At 45.8% G+C, this 14,782-nt stretch overlaps 3 protein-coding genes across 11 annotated transcripts in view; 2 read left to right on the top strand and 1 right to left on the bottom strand.

Moving 5' to 3' along the window:
- LOC113207170 (axin) overlaps positions 1 to 7,580 on the top strand; it is a 71,719-nt gene extending 64,139 nt beyond the window's left edge. For 2 of the 4 annotated variants that reach the window (XM_026423585.2, XM_026423584.2), the window contains 11 exons: positions 1,579 to 1,738; positions 1,851 to 1,991; positions 2,074 to 2,350; positions 2,435 to 2,633; positions 2,720 to 2,970; positions 3,359 to 3,526; positions 3,686 to 3,836; positions 3,929 to 4,169; positions 4,259 to 5,135; positions 5,222 to 5,434; positions 5,538 to 7,580. In XM_026423585.2, coding sequence (XP_026279370.1) covers positions 1,678 to 1,738; positions 1,851 to 1,991; positions 2,074 to 2,350; positions 2,435 to 2,633; positions 2,720 to 2,970; positions 3,359 to 3,526; positions 3,686 to 3,836; positions 3,929 to 4,169; positions 4,259 to 5,135; positions 5,222 to 5,434; positions 5,538 to 5,664 — 2,706 coding nt within the window. In that variant the 5' untranslated portion in view covers positions 1,579 to 1,677 and the 3' untranslated portion in view covers positions 5,665 to 7,580. Of the gene's footprint in view, positions 1 to 483; positions 729 to 1,578; positions 1,739 to 1,850; positions 1,992 to 2,073; positions 2,351 to 2,434; positions 2,634 to 2,719; positions 2,971 to 3,358; positions 3,527 to 3,685; positions 3,837 to 3,928; positions 4,170 to 4,258; positions 5,136 to 5,221; positions 5,435 to 5,537 lie in introns of those variants that run through there. The other 2 variants (XM_052266928.1, XM_052266929.1) reach the window with 2 other exon arrangements.
- LOC113207171 (leucine-rich repeat-containing protein 45-like) lies at positions 7,451 to 10,851 on the bottom strand. Of its 2 annotated transcripts, none has more exons than XM_026423587.2 (11): positions 10,706 to 10,851; positions 10,451 to 10,570; positions 9,921 to 10,360; positions 9,719 to 9,847; positions 9,478 to 9,628; positions 9,184 to 9,397; positions 8,935 to 9,115; positions 8,532 to 8,797; positions 8,270 to 8,443; positions 7,932 to 8,170; positions 7,451 to 7,847 (listed from the first exon to the last, which is right to left on the bottom strand). In XM_026423587.2, exons 2-11 carry the CDS (start codon positions 10,543 to 10,545, stop codon positions 7,751 to 7,753), a joined length of 1,986 nt encoding a protein of 661 aa, XP_026279372.1. In that variant the 5' UTR covers positions 10,546 to 10,570; positions 10,706 to 10,851; the 3' UTR covers positions 7,451 to 7,750. The 2 variants fall into 2 exon arrangements, with proteins under 2 accessions (XP_026279372.1, XP_026279373.1); XM_026423588.2 differs by having other exon boundaries at positions 10,725 to 10,784.
- A 94-nt stretch (positions 10,852 to 10,945) lies between these two features.
- LOC113207192 (arfGAP with SH3 domain, ANK repeat and PH domain-containing protein) overlaps positions 10,946 to 14,782 on the top strand; it is a 41,734-nt gene continuing 37,897 nt past the window's right edge. For 3 of the 5 annotated variants that reach the window (XM_052266923.1, XM_052266926.1, XM_052266927.1), the window contains exon 1: positions 10,946 to 11,333. In XM_052266923.1, the coding sequence (XP_052122883.1) occupies positions 11,208 to 11,333 (126 nt within the window). In that variant the 5' untranslated portion in view covers positions 10,946 to 11,207. The remainder of the gene's footprint in view (positions 11,334 to 14,782) is intronic. The other 2 variants (XM_052266925.1, XM_052266924.1) reach the window with 1 other exon arrangement.

The following is a 14,782-nucleotide window of genomic DNA, read 5'->3' on the forward strand; positions in this document are numbered from 1 at the left end:
CACCACCGCCACCAATCTCACCCCCACCCTACCCTTGGTAGTCAGCATGCCTCTCATCCATCAAAAGATCTATTGAATATAGGTATGAAATATAATTGCTGCAGATCACAAAGGAACCTTCTCATGTGTTATGAATGAACTGGGTCGAGAAGCTCTTTCTGCATTTGCCAAAAATATTAATGCCATAACTATTCTCTTATATGTGTTTTTCCTCATCTATTCTGTTATGCCCACATTTAAGGCCAAAATTATTTTACTTTTGTGTTAAAAAACATTTTTCAAGTAATGTTTTCTTCTGAGGCTCATTTTTAGTGCTCATTCTTTTCTTATTTTATATGGTCCCTTCACATTATTATACGAGGCAGTGTAGTTCCAGCTCACATCATATCCCTATTGGTGCAGTGGGCTGTTATGACAGCACATATCACGACAGAAGAGTGAGGGGAAGGAACTCTCGTTGTGGGGGTTTGGTAAGGGTAGGTTTGCTCCTTACATTGTGTGGGCTGCGCAGTGCGCAGAGTGGGTGAGTCAGATTTTCCCCCTCCTGCGAGCTAGCGTTGGTCTGGCTTGGTCCTCATCCCCTGGCAGCCATTCGTCTCAGTTCCACCGGTCAATACAGAAGCCTTGTGGGCTGCTCCTGGGAAGCTGTGTTTGGTCCTCTCCTTCTATACCTCTGTGCTATTTGAGTTTGTTATTTAATTTTCAAACCAGCCATGGATCGCAGTATTGTGAGTTTCACAGTTTTGTTTCTGTTACGGCCCTATCATAACTTTATTAAATGCATTTACGTACACAGTTTTGAAAGGTGAATGTGTATGACTGAGGGTGGCCTTAATGTCTATTAGTTCCAGTTGATTTCATCTGATTGTATACCTGACCTGATGGGGTCTTATAGACTAGGCATTTTCCTTTTTTAATTGTATTGGATCAATGCCAAAGGCAATTTTCCCCAACATTCTTATCTTTCTTTTTTTGCTGTTCCTTTCATTGTTTGGACGTGAGGGGTAACCCGATATGCTTGAATGGGAGTTATGATGAAATTATATGAATATAATAATAAGAGCTCCCTTCATATGCCAACCCCCTCCTCTTTTTTTCTATGACTTACTCTCTCTCGTATGATTCATGTTCTCCCTCATATGGATTTTTGGCCTTTGTTTGGCCTGTTCTCTGCTCTTCTAATCAAGACCCCCTTAGCGTTTGCTTGCATTTCTTTGTTCTCAGCATGTAGTTATGGTATCGATCAGTTTTTGGAGGAGAGGGAGGTAGTGAGCTCTTGCCTTTTTCTACCTCTTGTCGCTTCTCAGCCAAGCCAGCGTCCCTGCTCCACCCTCATCTTTTCAATTCCCCCTCCCGCTTGCTCCATCCAGTTCGATCGATGGTGGTGACTCACCAAAAAACCTCCGTCTTTTCTTTTCATTGCTTGTCTATTGTTATGGATGTAATCTTTTTATTATTTATCTATCATGCAAGATGTCTTATTTCATATTATGATGTTTGTAACTAGCAAAAAAAAAAAACCTACAGAAAAACAGTTTTTTCAACTTTTCTTGACAAATTTATTTTGTTCTGTTCCAGGTGTGGCTAGGTGTTCAACATGAAGTTATTGTTTGAAGATCTAAGATATTGTGGTGTGAGGCTGACCAGCTGTGTCAGCCCTCAATTTCATCTGTCAAAATGAGTGCTCACCGTCATTCAACAATTTTCAATGAAAATTGTCCTAGACCTCCTGTTCCTGGTTAGCATTACATTCACTATTTTTAATTTGTTAACAAATCATTGCATGAACTAACTACCCAATAATATCTGCGTTCTTTGCTATTATTATAATTTGTTGTTTCTACTTTCAGGAGAGGAAACGGACGTGGGCTTACCACCTCCAGGATACCCATATCCGCCACCATGGACTTTTCAGAGAAAAACAGATTCACCTGTGCTGACCCCACGCAGATCCAGCCTAGCTGCTGGGTCTCGCCACACCACAGTGGCAGGTGTGTTTGTGCATTCTGATGGTTCCCATTTTATCTAATGTTACCTTTATGTACTGTTATCTTATGAACATTTATTTTTCAGACCTAGGTGCTCCATTGGGCTTCGAGCCCGAAGGTAGCTGTGGAGGTGGGGATATCAGAGGAAGGTATCCCCACGAGCAACCTTCACCCCCTCCTTATTTACGTTGGGCTCAAAACTTACATTATTTATTAGAAGATCCAGATGGTGTAGATCTATTCCGTACCTTCCTGAAACAAGAAGGACAGTTAGACACATTAAATTTTTGGTTTGCATGTGAGGGCTTGAAAAAGCAGACTGATCAGGAACGTGTGAGTCAATTAGTCAAAGTTATTTACAGGTAAAGTCAATACATTTTTTCTTCAATATTTGATCTGGTAATTATTTTGACGGTCAACAAGTAAACTCAATTTTCATTTTACAGAAAATATTTACAAAAATCTCAACTAGCTATTACTGAGGATCTTCGTAAAGAAGTAATTTGGAGAGTGAAAGAAGAGGGCGAGATCCATTCTGGTGTATTCGATGGAGTTCAGGCAGCTGTTGAGCAGCTCATCAGCAATACCACCTATCCTAACTTCTTAAAGTCAGATCTCTACCTTCAGCATGTCCAGTCTATGCAGGTGATTAATCATTTTATGTCATCCCTCCATACCTTTTATGACAATGATAGTTTGTGTATTAACCACTTTTTTTGTTATTTTATCAGAATGGTCCAAGTGATAATGGCGAATCACCTTCTTCAAGTGGGAGCAATAGCAGCCCTCCTGGTTTGGGAGGCTGCCCGCTACCCACCCTCCATGAGGATGCAGAGCTGTCAACAAATCCTCTCTCTGCATCCTCCATGCCTCCCCCATCACTACATGGGGGACCTCCCTTGCGGCTCACTAAAGATATGCTCATGGCAACAGAGAGAAGAAGAGCCACAGAGCTCAAGCCCAAACCGGAGGCTTATGCTGGGTAAGAATAATTATGATTGATTGCTTATAGTTTATAGTACACATCAAAGTAAATTTGGAATGCATGGCAGTGATAGTTATTCACTTGAGTTTAGTTGTGCTTCTGTAATTCTGATTGATGTACTCTTAACCTGTTTTTAGTTGTCATTGTTATGTTAAGTCTTTCTAGTTGATGTTGCTGGAATATTTCAAATTTCAATATTAAAATATAGCTGCCAGTAAACTTATAGTCAGTGCCACTTTTTGTTTGCTTGACACTAGACTGCCCAAGCTTCTATTTTATTTTATTTTTTATTTTTATTTTTTACAAATTTTGGTTTGTTGTAGCTTATATCTGCTTTTTGTTTTTGTTTTACTTAGTTTTTTTCTTTCTTTTTTCCTTTTGGTAGGATGTATTTGCAACGCCCATACCACAGTCCTTTCCTTTCTCACCCCAACAACCCTCATGTGTTGTACAATTCCTACAATCCTGTATCACGCCAAGATAGTGAACTCCAATCATTAAGCTCCGATGCACGTACTGAGTCAGACAATATGTCTCTGACCGACAGCTCAATGTAAGTAACCAATCCTTGAAACCAGGGAAAATGGTTGGGATGTTTATTATCTTTGTTATGCCCTATGCAGGCTTATATGTATACTAATGCTAAACCACAAACATTCTTCAATGGTTTTGTCATGCACTTATTTTATAATTTCTACCTTCTGATTTTCAGTGATGGAATGTCATCTATTGGCAGATCTAGAACTTCAAGACGTCAACATTTGAGACATTCAAGGCAGATGAAGGAGAGTGCAAGTATCAATCGGGATCCATTCTCTCATCGCACCGTTATTCCTCGCACTCAAATTCTTCATAAAGATCAGGTAACTAATTTAAAACTCCCTTCATTTGTTTTCTGCTCTCATATTGCAACGTTTTACAGTGTTCTTTAATTACATTCTAAATTATTTTTCAGACCCATTCTTTGAAGCCTGATCAATTTGCTGCTATCTTGATTCAAAAGCTAGAAAGTGTTAAAAAGGAACAGGATGCTCAAGACAAGTTAGATAGGAAGTTGTTAGAAAATGATATGGATCGTGAGGATGCAGTTGGCTCGGAATCTGGTGTAGGTGAAACAGCTGTATCATCTCGTGCGCTAGCTGATGCTCTTAGGGAAAAGCTAATGATTGAAGATGATAATGACCAAGCTATCCTAGGTAATAATAATTGTATTTCTGCTTGTATATTTTTGATATGACATGAGATTTCTTCAGATGAGCTAACCAATGGAACCATTTTCTTTCAGATCAACATGTTTCAAGGGTCTGGTCAGATCTTACACCATCCAGATCCCCCGGCTTCAGTTCACCTAGACCGAAAAGTCCAGATGCAAGAAGACGAGTACCCACAGCTGCATCGACCCTTCTTCCCTCCGCCAAACCCACTGCCTCGGGACCCGTGCCACACCCTTACCAAGCTAGGCCCAGCTACAGTTCGAGACACATTCGGAAAGAAAAGGACGTGTTCTCCACCTTCTCGTCCGACTCGGGCAACGTGCACGACTACATGGAGGGCTCGGAGCACAAGCACCACGTGCCCAAGAGCAAGTCCGTGCCCGACTACGTGGAGACCCTCAAGCAGGAGGGCTACCCGGACGCGCGTTACCGCGACCGGCCCGGCACGTGCCGCAGGTCCGTCAGCCGTAAAACGCTGACGGACCAAACGGACAGCGGTGTGTCCGTGGTGTCTGACACCCCGCCGGCGCTGGGCGTGTCGGCCGTGCCCGGCGTGCCGACGCAGATGAAGGACAGCAAGGTGCTCTCGTGGCTGCTGGAGAGCGAGCGCGAGAAGCAGCACACGGCGACGGGCGACGGCTCGTGGCACGCGCGCAGCGAGAGCTCCTCCAAGCACCGCGCCCGCGTGGCCAGCGCCACCTCCCCCATCACGCCCAGGCACAGCCGCAAGTCGGTGGCCGGCTCCACCTCGGCGCACTCGCGCTCGGACTCGCTCGAGAGGGGCGTCGCCATGGGGCCCATGGGACCCATGGGGGCCGCCGGGGTGGGACCCGCGCAGCCCTTCGTGGCGGACCCGAGCATGCCGCCGCTGCCGCAGCCGCACACGGCCACCCAGCTGGAGGAGGCCAGGAGGCGGCTCATGGACGAGAGCCACCGTCAGCGGCCCAGGTAAGCCCAGTGCCCAGTCGGAAACGCAGCACTGCGCTTTGCACCGCCCGACAAGTAGACCTAATTTAAACGTCTTTTATTCACAGGTACAGCGTGGGCAGCAAGGGTGAGCCGCACTCCAACCCCTCCACTCTTCGGCGTACCAGTCGGCCTGCTAGTGGTCGCGCTGACACCCAAGACAGCACGACAGTTGTCTTCACTTTTTGTGAAGAACAGTTTCCGTATAGGACTAAAATTCCAAATAGTTCTGTAACCTTAAGACAGTTCAAGGAATACCTTCCAAAGAAAGGAAACTATAGGTAGGTTATTTTTTGCCTTAAGAAATCAGTCATTGTGTGTGAGGTGTATTTAATTTTGATGTTTCAAAAAGTATTTACACAACGTCTTCATTTCTATTTACAGGTATTTCTTCAAGACCAACTGTGAAGAATTGGACATGCAAGTGATTCAGGAAGAGGTAACTGACGATAATGATCTGGTTCCTCTTTGGGAGGGAAAGATCATGGCTCAAGTGAAACCAATTGATTAAGCACAAGAAAGAAGAGCTCTCTAACCAGAGCTATCTTCAGTTCTTGTGTATAGTTCTTGTACCTCGTTAATTTTGAGACTGTCTTAAAATGTGACATAACTAGGCATTAGCTGACAATATATCTCTCTTTAAAGAAATCTTATTTGTTTGAAGAGATGAGCACATTTGTATATAATAGATATTGTATTTGAATTGAATCCTTGGGGAGCTTTCTGTCATGTACAATGAAATGCATTAAATTGTATATAATAGTCTGTATGAAAATATATTTTGTAAATAAGCAAATGCCTTATATGAAATGAACTTGAGCATCTCCTCATTTTAATGCATTTTATTGGTATCATGCCATATAAAGTCCCATTTGGATGTAAATTATGTTCATTCTGTTTCATAATGAAGTTGTGATTTAAATTAAGACTAAATTATGTAAATTTGAACATGTCTTGCCGAAATTCATGTGTTCATGTTTTAGAAGGGCGTTGTTTCTGTTAAAATTTTGGAGAGTTGTCATTGTTTCCCCAAATTATTGTTTTTGAAATTTAATTATTTATGTTTCTTGGTTCTATGACAAATCTTCCATCTCACTAAAACCACAAGTACAAAGCCAAACATGAGATAATTAAGAAGTTGTGCCATTTTATTCTGTGTTTGGGAAGTTTTGAGGTATCTTTACTCTTGTGCTTTCCTGTTTGAGATCCATCCGTAGACATTTCATCTTACCTTTTTAATAATGGAGTTACCTGATGTCCAGTTTCTGTTTGTTATTTGACTGGTAATTTTTGCAATCAAGCTGTAATTATTCTCCTTGTCAAACAATTGAGACTGGTTAAGGGTAGAAAATTCATGGATTATTAATAACTGGTGGGCACTTCAGCTATGCCGCACCCACTGTTATGTTCCTTACCTATTTATCTAGTATTTTGATTTCTCGAACACTGCCTTTTAAGGACTTTGAATTTGGTGAGCTCAGCTCACATTTAGCCGCTACTGGTCATTGTGAATGAATTGTGTAGGGAACAGAAGCTGTTCTAAAGATGCCTTAAGTGGAAATTGATTCAAAATTATATTTTCATGATATATTTTTATCTATCTAGAACCAACAATGAATAAGAACACAGGTGCTAAGTGTTTAAATACTGTATCAATTTTTATAATCTGTTTGGACAGACATACTCTTAATTCAACCATTGACTCAATGGTGTTTTCTTGAATCATTTGTGCATTTCAAATATCTCAAAACTGATATTTGTCTCATCATGAAAATGTGATAATTTAACAACTTCTTTTTTATGGATGTTTTTACATGATATGTGAGCAGCAACTGTTAGTGCTTTTTATTGATTGAGTGTAAAATCAGCATGATTTTTAATTCACATATTCCATGTAAAATTACCTGTTAAGGCAATTGAGAGGGACATTTCATCTGACCTACTTTTAACTTATATTGAGCTAGTCACAATTTATTTCGTTTGATATTTATTCTTAATTTGGAGTAAGCAATAATTAGCTACATGAAATGGCCTTGCATCATTCAGTTGATAATGGAAGTAAGATTTCCCAGTGACTGTGAAGCTGATTAGATTATGCTACAAAGTCTTATTAAAACATACAACTCATCCTTGCCATACTGCAATGTTTGTTCTTTTTTAAAATAGTGATGTCATGTAATAACTGTTAAATAATTTGAAAGACTTATTAATTTATTCTATTTTTTCTCAACCATTCATTTTGCCTAAAATTGACTGGCCTAGGATGATGTATTTTGTACAAGGTTAAAGATATCAACTCTCTTAATACAGTATTTTATTAAGAGCTTTTTCTAGTTCCTTTTGTATAAATTTGATATTGCTGTATAATGTATATATTGTTAGATAATTCAGTCTGTAAATTTATTAGTAAAGTGCAGAGAAAAGTTATTTGTTGGTCCTCAATCATTTTATCTTCCAAGTAAGAAACTCATGGATATGAAGGCCTTCTCCTTGTGCAAGCACCAAGTGAAATACACAAACAGAACACACATGCACACACACTCACACAACAGTGAATGAAAAACACCCTCTCTGTAGTGCTGCTACTTTGAAATTAATCATTTAACCAGAAATGATGCTGTTGAAGGGTGCACATTTCCCAAATATTTAGTGAAGGCTGAGTATAATGCTGCAGCTCTCTCTACTTCATCTGATCTGCAATTGAAATTCAGTATTCTGTTTTCAACAGTATCACACAAATTTTAACAATCACATTAATTGTCACAGTAGATAAATTACCTTATTCTTTGAATCTCTCTCTCTTTTTGCACTAGATCTGACTGTATCTTGTCCCGCTCTTCATTCCATTTTTGTTCTTTTGCAGAGCGGAGGTTTTTAATTTCTACTAGTTGTTGATTTAAGGAATTTACCTCCAATTGCAAACGATCAACATCAGCTTTCCGGGCATCTGCACGAGCAATTTCTTCATTTTTCTCAGCTCGAAGACGAGTAACATTATCCCTCTCTCTACTGAGTTCCTACAAAAAAATATTTTAAAAAATTGAAAGAAAATGTTAATGAAAAATTTTAATATTAGAGGTACTACTTAAAAGAGCCTGTGTAAGACTCTGCATTACTTCATGTAACTGTGCTAGTTTCCTCTGTGGCTCTCCCAATTCTGCTATTAAACTGTTATTTTGTTCCTGCAGTAATGTCATATTGCGTTGTACAGTTTCAAGTTGTTTTTCAGCTCGAAGCCTTCCATCTCGTGCAGCTTCAAGGTTTTCTTCCACTATTTTCATGCGAGCCAGCTGTAAAATTTATTACCCAGAAGTGTATATGTGGTATGTAGAAGATGAGATAAGGAGTCTCAAGACAGGTATTTGTGGGTTTCCATACCTCTTTTTCCTTTGTCTCCTGAACTGCAAGAGCTGTGATCTCAGCTGAGCGTGCCAGCTCTTGAGACATATGTGCTGCATGGGAGGACTGTTCTGAGAGCTTTCTCTCCAGATCAAAGATAGATGCTTCAAGGGAGGATATACGATCAGTTAAGCGCTGTTGAGTGCGTTGGGCGTCGGTTTTAAATATGCTCATTCTTTCATCAAACTCCTTTTGAGCTCTTTCATATTTTCCTTCATGGTCTCTCATTGCTAATTCCATTTCATCTAATAAATTTGAGAAAAAATTAAGAGAATGAGTTTTCATTTTGTTTTGTTCTTTATAATACAATAAATTTTTGTATTACGATGAAACATATACAGTGCAAAGTCAATTTCTAGAGACTTGCCTAAGCTACATTTACCTTTATGTCTTTTCCGTTCTATATCTATTAGACCAGTTTGATTTGCCTGTAGACTGCGCACTTCATCTTCTGCTAGCATAAGCTTTTTTGCTAATTCTGCAACTTTTCCTTTTTCAACTAACATATCGCTTTCCATTGTTTCCAACTGCTCGCCTAGCTGCTGAATATCTTCATTGCATTTCTGAAAGAATCCAGAGATGTATCCTAACTTTTGTCATAAAATAGAGGATAGGTAATAAGATGTTGTACCTTTTTAATCCTTTCTAGGTCAGCTTGGTGTCTCTCAGCTTGGTATTTCTTGCCTTCTCTTTCTGCCTTCATAAGTTCCTGTAGCTCATCATTTGTTTGCTCTTGTTTTCGAAGTTCTGCCTGAAGGGACTTTATCTGAACCTGGGCACTTGCTAAAGCCACATTCTTTTCATTCAATACTTCTTCAACACTATTAAGTCTTATCTCTGTTTCCCTGTAAGCAAAAGATTGAGGAAATTTTTGATTTGAATGGATACTTAACATAATTATTTAACACAAAAACATTATTGTTACTTGATTATTTCTTCATTCTGTTTTGCAAGACTTTCAATTTCTAGAGTTCGTTTGGCTTCAACACGCCTGACATGTTTGGCAAGTAGCTGATTGCGAACGGAGCATTCTTGAATTACTTTATGCCGTGATAAGTTATGAGAAGAACACTGCTCTGTAAAAATAGAAAAGTAAGAGAATGTCTTATTGTTGTTTGAAGAATGTATAAGTAAAAGTATAGTTTTGGTAAAAAAAAAAAAATTACCTATAGCTTGTGAGAGGTCACTTGGTATACAATTTCCTTGTAATTGAATGCTATCTAATGAGTTGTTATTTTGAAGGGCATCATATATGTACTGGCCCCCTTGCCAACCTATTTCATTCCAGCGAATATCTAAAGGCAAATATGTTAGATGATTGCTTAGAGGCCTAAAGTTTCATTCTGTACTTTAAAAATGTTGCCTTACCTAAAGATTTTAAAGTTGAGTTAGAGGAGAGAGCATTGCTTAGCATAGAAGCACATTCAGGCGTTAGTCGGTTATTTTGAAGATCAAGATCTTCTAAACAGGAATTTTGAGCCAATCCTGAGCAAAATTCTTTAAACTGTTCAGGAAAAAGGCCAAGGCTGTTCCATTCCAGATTGATTCTTTTCAGTGATGAATTGTTTGAAAGCATCTGACCTAATTTCGCAATACTGCTGCCTGATATATTATTTCCTTTGAGATCCAAGAATGTTAGACAGGATACATGTGACAGATTTTTCAAGATTGATGCTAGCCCTCGTGGTGGAAGCAAACAGTCTGTGAAATTGAGGTCATGGAACACAGTGGAGCTTATTAGGACTTTGGCCAATATCTCACATGTTTCTTTAGTTAAGCTCAAACCCGACAAGTCTAATGATGTCAAGCTGCAATAATTGATAGGGTTCAATAAGTTTCATTCATTCATAGGGGTGATGAGTAACTGTTAAAATCAGAAGCGAATCAGTAATGCTTACCTGGCATTTGAGAGGGCTCTCAGAACGTTTTGATCTACCAGCACTTTGTTGGCGTCACACAGATTAAGGTAACTATCCCGTTCCGGCGATGGCATCTTAAGCTGTCAGCCGACTGTCAAACTGTCAAACGCAATATTCAGGTTACTTTCCGGTCACAGTTTCTAAGACGTTGGGCATTCCCGCTTTGTCAAACAGTGTGCCAATCGCTCAAAGAGCAGGACTATTATCAGTATTAAATTCAAGTAAACGACTTACGACTATTGTTAAACGATACCCTAGAGGCGAGAGGGAAGTCACTTTGCTTGCAGACGGCGGCTGTTTGTTTGGCCGTTTGTTTTGTTTACCGCAAGGTGTACTCTACGGAGAGGCAACCATACTCCCCCCCGTAACGTGCCGCGCTCTAGCGGCGAAGGCGCTAACCAGCCAGAGCAACAGAGCGACTGCCGCGCAGTCTACCGTCCATTTTGTTGGTCCGGGAGGAGCTCGGGGAGCAAGGCAAGCTTCGAGTTGGCATCAGTGGCTTGCGCTCTCGAGAGCCGTTAGCAGCGTACGCGTATACGCCCCGCGTCTCTCTGTACGTCAAGTGTCGAAGATAAAGTTGAAATGGCGATTGTTTTGTTCGTTCGGTACCCTTGATCGCGACTTTTTTTTCGTCCATTGAAACGAGTGCAGTGCAGTGTGGATCTATTCCGATGTAGTCCTTCGTGGCTTCAACGTCAGTGTCTCAGTTTGTGTTTGAAAGAGCCGAGCCGTCACAATGCCAGGCTTGATAAGTGTGAATGAGTTTGTGGAGGAGACCCGTGAGGATTATAACTCTCCGACCACCTCTACCTTTGTTTCTCGGATGCCACAATGTCGCCAATCAGTGAATCAACTAGAAGAGGTGAGAACTCCATTCAATTATTTCAAGATTTTATAAGTGCTATGGAGTTTCCAGATTTCCAAACAGAGGGGCTCTTTTGGGATTATGTCAGGAATTAAACAATTTCCTGTGATGCAATAGCCATTAATTTTCTGTTGAAATGTGAATTCCATAATGTTGCACCTCCTACAACTGGATTTTCAAGTTTTTTGTGCTCCTACGTTCTCTAATTGTGTATTTTGTTTGAAAAATCAGCCGTAATCCATCGCCAGAGAGGTTATGTTTATTTATTTCGGCTTTGCCGTCATAGACGTTGTTTTCGCCACGGCTCTCACTGTTTTCCAACTTCGTTTTTCGTATTGCTACGGACATGTGCTTGTCTCTCAGATGCTTTCACTCACGAAAACTCCTTTAAAGCGTCCCAACGGCGCGGACGGTTAGTTGTCATCGCACACCCCCGTCGCGGGTTGTCAGTTGCGAACGTTTGTCGCCCCTAGTCGCTTGGCGCGGCGGGGGCGGGGGTGGGGAGCGGGACCCGCCCTTCTGGGTTGTACGGTTTAGGGTGCGAATGATCGGCTCGTGTTCGAACTGCGCCATGCACTCAATTACAATGTCGGCCAATCTCTTTCACCGTCGTAAATTTTCCAGTGCCAAGGAGGGGAGTGAGGAAGAGAGGCGGGGGGGCGGGCGTACACAGCCGTTACTACTGCCCGCGAGAAAACCGTCCACCCCCACCTCCACCCCTCCACCACCCACCACCACCCCGCTCCTCCACTCTCCGAACGTTTGATCTGATGCAATTTCGCGAGGACAGAGTGGCGAGGGCTTTGATAACGTCTGATTCACTTGTCTGCGCCTTTTGTTAAAATTAAGTTGGCGATAGGCGTGCTCCTAGAAGGAGAGGAAGAACTCAACTATACTAGTCAGTTGGACTGGACTTGGATGGAAATGCTGATCTGTGCCCATCTGAAGCCCGGTCCGTTCGGTCCACCTCCCTCTGTCCAGCGCGGGGTGCTCCCGCCCCGCCCCCACTGGCCTCCCTTTGTGCCTCCCCGGGCCGGGGCCGGGGGCCGGGCCATCTGCCTCCTCTGCTCCACCGTCGATCTGGAGGCTCCTCTGGCCTGGAGTCCTAGAGGGTCCACTGTAGGAATCTGTTCTGGCTTTGTGGCTGCAGCTCCTCCTGTCCACCGTGTGACATATCTTGTCGTTCTGCAACAGGTAGCCGTACTGTTGTCCGCGATCGCGAAGCGGGGCCCGCGGGGCCCTGGGGGGAAGCACAACGGCAGGGGCGACGACGCCGAGGGGTGGGTCGGGGGCGGGGCGCTGTTGTTGGGGGAGCGTAGCGGCGGAATGGCATCGGATGTGGCGATTTGTCAGCGATTGCGGTCTGCCTGGCTCCCTGTCAGAGGGTGCGGGGGTGATGGGCTATCGGCCGGGGGCGGAGGGTGGACTTGGGGCCGTCGACGACATACCGCCCCTCTGTGCGCTCCCGGAGGAGGGCGCGGCGCGCGGCCACGCGCGGCAACACCGCTGCGGCGTGCGTTACGCCCTTCCTCCCCTCTGTGCCCGGCCGCACCGCCCTTCAGACGGAAGGAGACGCGACGCCGCGCGTCCCGGTGCAGCAGCCGTGCAGCCGTACCGGGGGGAAGCGGGGCGGCCGGGGCGGGGAGGCTGCTCGCGGACCCGTTAGGGCCCGCCGCGAGCGCGTCGCGCACATCCACGCGACGCCACGGCACGGCAGTGCAGCATGGCGGCAAGAAGGCGCGCGCACTTTGCGCGAAAAACTGGTGCGATCCTCGGCCGTCTGTCGTCGAGGCGCGCGTTGCTTTTGCTTTGGGTCTGGCGAGTGGTCGTCGACCCTCCGTCGCTGCCCCAGGGCTGCTGCTGCTGCGGCCTCCTTGAACGGAGTGGGCGCGCGAGGCGCGAAACGCTTTCTTGAAGCGCTCGCAAAGTACCCGACCCGCGCCGCCGTGCCACCCCCACCGCCCCCGGCCCCTGTCTCGCTGGGCCGCGCTGCGGGCTTGGCCCGCGTCCACGTGCTGCTTCTCTGGCTATTTCCGGCCTTGCCGTGCCCCTCGCCCCCTCGCCCTGCCCTTGCTGAAGGCCGTCGGTCAGGCTGGTGATGTGTGTGCGTCACAGCAGCTATCCTTTGACCGCCGCGACGCGCGCCCCGCCCCCCGACGCCGCCTCCCGCCCCCCCGGGGGGCGGCCGTCTTGCAGACGCCCCGCGCGCCCCGCGCTGGAAGGAGCACCACTGGAGCGAGCGTCGTGCCGCTAATCTAATGAGGATGCTGACTTCACAGCGAGCCTGCTGCTTAAGCTCTAGGACACGCCTGGGAGAAATGGATGTGTAGATAGAGAGGGGCTCTCAGAACCGGATCTGATGGCGCGGCGGCGCTCGCTGAGGGGCCCCACAGGCCCCAGGAGGCCGGGGGGCCTGCTTGCTTGCTTGCAGGGGCCGGGTGTGGCCGTGCCCGTGTGGCCGGGCTTGGGGGTCAGCGAAACCGCCCAGTCGCCCCGCCTCGCCGGGGTCCCGCTGACCCACACCGGGCCCGGTACGGTGGTGGGGCCCCCGCGCCCAGCCTCGCCTGCTGAGGCTGGGAGACCCGTGAATCGGGAGGGGAAAACGTTCGACGAGAGGAATCTGACCAATCTGACCGCTCCTCCTGCCGGCTGCGCGGACTGGCCGGTCCAGCCGGCACTAAAATGGCCTAAAAGAGCCGTCCGGGAACGAAGAACGGGGCCCCGCGGGATGGCTCCAGCCTCTCTGCATCTGAACGCTACCACGTCCTATGGCGCGGCCGCGGGATGTCGCTGCCCGAGGAGAGCCCCATAGCCATATTTGGTGCGCGATTCCGGAAAAGCGCCGTATAACACTACCACGGCGACGGCTATTGCCGCTGGGGTCGCTGGACCGTTACGCCTTCCAGCCAGTTGTGTGTCGTGTCTGCGTCCGCGACAGCCCGCCGCGCTGGCGGCGCTAGAAGCACCCTGCCGGAGTAGATGTGCCTGCGCCGTGTCGCCAGAAGAGCATCAGCAAGAGGAGAGCCCGTCTGACCTGGATCGGAACTACATTGAGGAGGAGGGCCACGTCAACTTCCCAGGGGGCGCGGCATCTTTCGGATAGGGCGTCCGGTAGAGCAACGGAGTGTCATGCTCCCTCTCACCCTTCCCTCCCTCGGGCGGCTTGCTTGCTTTGACTTTGACGTTATGTGGTTTCGTTGGTGTGAGCCGCGGCCAAGCGACAGGGCAGCTGCATCAGGTGGGGGACGGTGAAGGGGTGTGGGGGCAGTACAGTTGCGCCCCCCGTGTCTGGCTAATCTGTGTGAAGCTCAAACAATGCGCGACTCGGAGGGGGGTAGGGGAGGTGGTCGCGGAGGTGGGGGCGCGCTGGCGCGTGGCGGGGACCACGCCCCGCCCGTCTCGCACGCTGGTGCAGGGGGGTCATGAGGAGGGGAAGAGGGGGGTGG

This window comes from Frankliniella occidentalis, unplaced genomic scaffold (genome assembly GCF_000697945.3).
Source record: "Frankliniella occidentalis isolate FOCC.00 unplaced genomic scaffold, Focc_3.1 Scaffold44, whole genome shotgun sequence".
Lineage (NCBI taxonomy): Eukaryota > Metazoa > Arthropoda > Insecta > Thysanoptera > Thripidae > Frankliniella > Frankliniella occidentalis.